We start from the raw sequence: 6,192 nt of genomic DNA, 5'->3' as shown, positions 1-6,192 counted from the left end.
GGGCCTACTGTCTGTGTGGTGCCAGGCTTCGTCCATCAGCAGGTGTGCTTCACGGGCCTACTGTGTGCCAGACCCTTTTCCTGGCCTGGCACGAACTTCGTCATGACACAGAGAAAGCGTCGACATGGACCCCTCATTTACTGAAGATGTGTTCTTGGTCACGGGGCCTCTGCCCTTTGCTAAACTCTAAACTCAGCACCTTCCATTTGCATCCGATGGAATTTCAGTTGTGAGTTTGCCTGGCTTGAACAAAACAAAATCCGGAAGCAATTAATCAGCAAGCATTTATTAAACACCTCCTGGGTACCTGGCCCCATGCCCAGTGCTTGGGGTACAAAGACAGAAACGTGACAATCTCTGCCCTTAAGAAGTTTATGTTCTGTTTGCTCAGAAGTGAATCAGTCAACCAATAAGCATTTATTAAGTGCTGGCTGTATACCAGGTGCTGTACTAAGTCTGGAGATACAGAGACGAAAATGTGCCCTCTCCAGAGGTGACCTCATCGGACCCTCACCGCAGCCCTGGGAGGCAGGTGCCGTTACGATCCCCATTTCACAGATGAGGAGATGAAGGCAGACAGAGGTTCAGTGACTCAACCAGGGTCTTACAGCATATAAGTGACTGAGGCTGGATTTCAACTCAGGTCTTCCCGACTGCAGGCCCAGCCCTCCATCTGCTGCCTCAGTTCTTTCAAAGCGCATTCTAAATTGGATGTTTTTGAGACAAGGGATCTCAGGCTAGAGGGGCCTGCAGAAAGAAGCCTCTAAGCCCAACCGGTCCATTTTAAAGCTGAACAGACTGAGGCCCAGAAAGGTCAGTTGACCTGTTGCCTGAGTAGTTGGGGACTGGCCCGGATGGGATTGGAACCCGGGTCCTCAGAGCCCTGAGTCAGAGCCCCTCCGACCACACCCCTCTATCTGCCAGTGAGAATACCCCCCTCCCGCCCCAAGGCCTCAGGTCGGGCCTCAGAAGCCCCTCTGTGATTGACAGCCACAGAGACGCGGGGGGGGGCGGGGAGGACCCTGTGCTGCTGAGCTAAAGCCAGCCCAGCCTGCCCCCCCCTACCTCAGGGGCTGCGCCTTGTGTACCCCGCTTCCCACCAAAGTTCACCCCTGAAATACATGCCCGTGTTTGATGGGAATGTTTTAGATAAATATGGCCAAGAGGTGACTCGTTCCACCTCTGTCGTCGGCCCTTTGGTTTCCATAGCAGCAGAGAATCTTGAGGCGTCTCAGAGGCGGTGGAGCTCAGCCCCTTCCCCTCTCCCCCCCACCCCCCTTTTGAAAGATGGAGAAACTGAGGCATACAGAGAGGGTCACAGGATTGGGAATTTAGAGCTGGAAGGGACTCTGGGGTAATCAGCCCTCACCTTTGACAGTCGAGGGAACTGAGGCCCAGAGAGGCTGGTAGTGAGCGGCCGATCCAAGAGGGGAGCCCGGGCCTGGGGCCTCCCCCAGGCTTGGAGGGCGCCTGCCGCCAGCGCACACTGAGGCCGGAGCAGTGGGCCCTTTCATCATCTCAAAACCTCCACGTTAGACATCCCAGTGAAGCGTTTCTCAGGCCGCCACCTGATTGCAAGCGACGTCTGGTGCTGGGGTTTGGCGCGGGCTGGGCTCCTGTTTGAAGAAAACCACCATGTTTCCTTGGGTTTTCTTTAATCCTGTGCAGAGCAGCCCCTCCTGCTAACGGCCCTGGCAGTGTCTGCTCTAAGACAGAAAATCTCTGTGGCCTCCTGTGGGGCAGGCCTGGGAGGGGCCGTGCCCAGGGGCCGCTGGAGAGTGAGGCCACCTTGGTGGTCAAGGGGTTTGCCCTGACCTGGACGGCCCGACTGCCCAAGGCCCGGCATGTCCCCTGGCCCCAGGTTCCACTCAGGACCCCGTGTGCGTGACAGGTCCCTCCTTGGCTGTCCTTCGGGGCTAGGCCATGGGGGTGGAGGACGTCCTTGTGCCCACCCCCACAGCCCCCTCTTCATCTCCCCTGCCCCCCCATGGTCCCCCCCTCCCCTGTCCCCCCTCCATGGTCCCCCCTCCCCTCCGTACCCCATGGCCCCCTCCTCCCCTCCTCTCTGCCCCACCATGGTCTCCTCCTCCCCTCCCCTGCCCCCCATGGCCCCCTCTTCATTTCCCCTATGGCCCCCTCCTCCCCTCCCCTGCCCCCCCATGGCCCCCCTTCATCTCCCCATGCCCCCCATGGCCCCCTCCTTCCCTCCCCTGTGCCCCCCCAATCCCCCCAGCTCAGAGCCTTTCCCTGGGGTCTCCTCAAGGACAGGGGCTGTTTGCCTTTCTTTGTTTCCCAGTGCTTGGCACACTCACTTCCTGGCACTTAGTAGGCACCTAGTACATCCACCCAGGTCAACAGCAAGAGTTCATTCACCACTTTCAATAGGCTGATTCTGTGAGATAGTGAGACTAGAGGTCTGCGAACAGAGCTAGGTGACCTTAACCAAGAAGCTGCTCAAATGCGTCTTGGACCAGATGATGCCTGGGGTCCTGCCAGCCCTGAGACTCCACCCCTCGGATCTCAGAACCAGAGCCGTGAGCAGTCAGTGGCAGGCTGCACATCTGGACAGCGTTCTCTAGCGTGCCATCAAGCCAGGTGCGCCGGTGTCCCTGGTGGTGTGACCACCCATCTCCTCACCGTGCAGCTCTGCGTGAAGGGCTCATCAGAGAAGAGTGTGGACGGCGCATCTCTTGGCGCCCGCGCCCTCTGACAAGACGAGGCAGGCGTCTGGCATGGGGCAGGGAGCATGGGCATGAGCGGGAAGGTTCCGTGACCTGGAGACACCCGGAGCTCCCCACTCTCGGAACCTCATGGGATCTTCTTCAGTCCATGGGGCATCGAGGCCGGAGGGCTGGGGTCATGCCCCAGGGAGGCAGCCGTCTCTGCCCCCTCTCTGGCCCACAGCGGACAGAGAAACTGAGGGACGGCCTTCACTGTTGGAGGAACCTGGGGGAGCCCACTGGTGGGTCCGGAGGCAGGGTCAAAAGAGCCCAAAGACACGCGTTCAACTCTCACCTCTGCCGCTTGGTCTTGGCATGCCCATCATCCGGCCTCAGTTTCCTTCTCTGCAGAACGAGGGGCCGCCGCCCATCTCTGGCTCCAGCACAGTGAAAGCTGCTCACACATCCACTGCCCATCATCCCGGGCTCCTGGGACCTGAGCTCTGGGGCGTCTGAGAAGAAAGAAAGAAGGACATTAGCCGTGACGCTGGGGGGGCCGGGGGGACGGGCCCGTGCCCCAGGCAGGCTTGTGGCGCGGGTGGGGAGGGGGGCCTGGCGGGATTCCTGCTGAGGGCTCGCATTGGGGGTCTGCGTGCACGTGTGCACACGTGTGTGATGTGTGCTTGTATGCTCCTTGTGAGCGTGTGTATATTTGTATGAGTGCATATGTGTTTGTGCATGTGCACTCCCACGTGCGCGCGCGCACACACACACCCCCACGAGCCACGGTCGCCAGCGGCCATCAGTTTGGCGGTTGTCTCGTCACTGTCACCGTCGCCGTCACTCATGGCGGCCCCCGGAATGTAGCTCTGGGTTCCGCTGGGTTGGGCCGGGCCTCGCCATCGCTCCACCTCTCACCCGTCCTGCTCCCCCACGTGCCCGCAGATGCTCCCGAAGCCCGCCGAGCCAGCACGCCAGCACGAGAGCCACCCCGAGGAGACGGAGGAGGAGCTGCGGGAGCACCAGGCCCTGCTGGAGGAGCCGTACCCCGAGCGGCTGCCCGGCCACACGGAGGCCGTGCAGGTCAAGCAGGAGCCCATCGAGAGCGACGGCGAAGACGTCGAGACGCCAGCCCATGAGGCCGAGCCCGGCCAGCGGCAGGCGGAGCAGGAGCTGCTCTTCCGCCAGGTGATGGGGTCTGGGCGGCCTCCTGGGGGGAGGGGGCAGCCCTCGGCAGTGAGCCATGGCTGACAGCCGGCCGCGGGCCCTGGTCCTGCCCCCCGCCCCTTTGTAGAGCAGGAGGAAGCCAAAGCTGGGGGGCGGTGTAGGGAAGCACGTCCTGCCACTGGGTTCGGGAGGCCGGAGCCCGGGGCTGGGGGCTCGCCTGCATGCCTGAAAATGAGGGGTCAGACTGAATGACCTCTGAGGTCTTAAGGCCTCAGTCTCCTGGCCTGTAAAATGAGGGACTTGCCCTGCGTGGCCTCTGAGTTTCCTGCAGACTCCGGCTCTGTGGGTCCAGCCGACCCCTCCCGAGCCTTCTGGGAGCCACCAGTCCAGGGACGCCCCGGTCCCTGCCCGCGTATCGGCCCCCGTGCACTGAGCGCACTGGCGGTGCTGCGGGTGGAGGTGCTCTTCTGGTCCTGAAGTCAGGAGCTCCCCTTTCCGGGTGGTCTCCGCGCCCACCCGCGGGGCACGGCCGCATAGAGTTATGGGGCGCGTGCCCCTTCCCCTGACCGAGGACAGTGGCTCCGCTGACCGGGCCCTCCCCGGCCTTTCTCCCGTCCACAGCAAGCCCTTTTGCTTGAACAGCAGCGCATCCATCAGCTGAGAAACTACCAGGCCTCGATGGAGGCCGCGGGCATCCCCGTCTCCTTCGGCGGCCACCGGCCCCTGTCCCGAGCGCAGTCGTCACCCGCGTCGGCCACTTTCCCCATGTCTGTGCAGGAGCCCCCTGCGAAGCCAAGATTCACGACAGGTAAGGGGCTGGGGCACCGGGGGCAAGGCGCAGAGGTGGTGCCAAGGGCGGCCTCCTCTGCCCAGGCTGGGGCGCCTGCCCTCCTTGGGCCAACGCCCCCTGAGCGCCTTGCCTGTGCGAGGCCCTGGAACTTTAAGGGTGACCACTTAAAATGGGAACCGTTCTCTGCCCCGGGAGCTCGCGTGGCATGCGCTCCTGGAAATGGAGACCAAGCACTGCAGGGAAACCCGAGGCAGGCAGGCCCTGGAGGAGGGAAGGCTGTGGGCCCCCTGGGGTGGGAGGGGGCTGAAGGGATGTGTCCAGAACCGTGGCCTGGAGCAAGGCCCGGGATGAGGCGGGGGCGGCGACAGCCACTGACGGCTCTTGAGCAGGGCAGCAGCCAGGCTGGAGGACGGACGCGGGAGTGGCTGTGTCGTGGGACTCTGGGCCTAGGCCTGGTGGGAACTTCCCCTCCGGGAGAGCCCCCAGCCCCACCCCTACCAGCAGGACAAGCCTGTCGTCGGGCTCAGTGACCATCAATTGAACGCCCTGCCTCACGGGTCCAGCAGGCCTGGGGGGGAGTCCCAGCTTCCCCGTGACCAGCTCAGTGCCAGCCGGGCAGAGGGCCAGGGTGTGGCCAGAAGGGGTGGGGGCAGAGAGTGTGGGGTCCCTGCAGCAGAGAGGAGCAAGGAGTCTTGGGGGCTGTGGCCTGCTGGGATCCGTTCGAGGGCGTCTGGGTGGCGTTGACTGGGTGTTCTGCTGGACAGGAGCCTCCCCATGTTTGGGCTCATCTGATTTCCTCCTGGAGGCCTTGGGGGTTGGCGAACAGCATGGGGTGTGGCATCTAGGGACCCGAGTTCCATTCCTGTCTGCCCTGACTTTGAGCGAGTCCCTTACGTGTCTCGGCCTCCTCAGTCTCCACATCTGTAGAGGGGGGTTGGATCAGAAGGCCTTGAAGGTCCCTTCCAGCTGTAAATGATCTCATTCTTGCCCTGCTGCCGTGTTTGGAGCGAGTTTCTTTGAGGAGAGGCCCAGGACTCGGGCCGGCAGCATCATGGGGAGCTGAGGTCCTGCCCTCGCCCCAAAGCCTGTGAGATGCCCCGAGCGGGTAGGAAGCTGTCCCGCCTCGCCCTCTGGTGCCCGCCCCTCTTACCCACATCTCTCCGCCCTCTGGGCCTTTGCATATGTTACCTGCCATGCCTCCAGCTGTCTCTTAGGGTCCCCGAGGTCCTTGAGGTCTCTGCTCACCATCCGCCACCTTGGGGCCAGGGCCTGTCCTAGCTGAGTATGTTCCGAAAAGTTTGTATGAGGTGTCTAAAGATACCTCATGGTCTTGGTGGGATTCGCACCCGGATCCCATGACACCTTGTCTAGAGTTTCTCCATGGTGGCCGCCCCTCCTGGGCAGCGTGTGACCCGGGGCCCTCAGAGGCTCTGCGGGAAGGGGGACAGCTCACGGGGGTCTCAACGCTTCAGGTTAGCAGGCGTGTAAATGCGGTCCTCCCTCCCCCCCTCTTCTTCTTCCTTTTCTCCTTCCTCCTCTCCCTCCTCCCCCTCCTCCTTCCTGCTCTCTTTCCTG

The 6,192-nt window shown here is 62.5% G+C and overlaps 1 protein-coding gene across 1 annotated transcript in view; it reads left to right on the top strand.

The window, feature by feature from the left end:
- Window positions 1-6,192, top strand: part of LOC114054146 (histone deacetylase 4) — a 253,940-nt gene that overhangs the window by 226,143 nt on the left and 21,605 nt on the right. The window contains exons 13-14 of the mRNA XM_027877293.1: window positions 3,606-3,848; window positions 4,449-4,635. Coding sequence (XP_027733094.1) covers window positions 3,606-3,848; window positions 4,449-4,635 — 430 coding nt within the window. The remainder of the gene's footprint in view (window positions 1-3,605; window positions 3,849-4,448; window positions 4,636-6,192) is intronic.

This window comes from Vombatus ursinus, unplaced genomic scaffold (genome assembly GCF_900497805.2).
Source record: "Vombatus ursinus unplaced genomic scaffold, bare-nosed wombat genome assembly UNPS02004259.1, whole genome shotgun sequence".
Taxonomy (NCBI): Eukaryota; Metazoa; Chordata; class Mammalia; order Diprotodontia; family Vombatidae; genus Vombatus; species Vombatus ursinus.
Note: the sequence above shows the minus strand (reverse complement) of the source record. Positions and strands in the feature narration are given on the sequence as shown.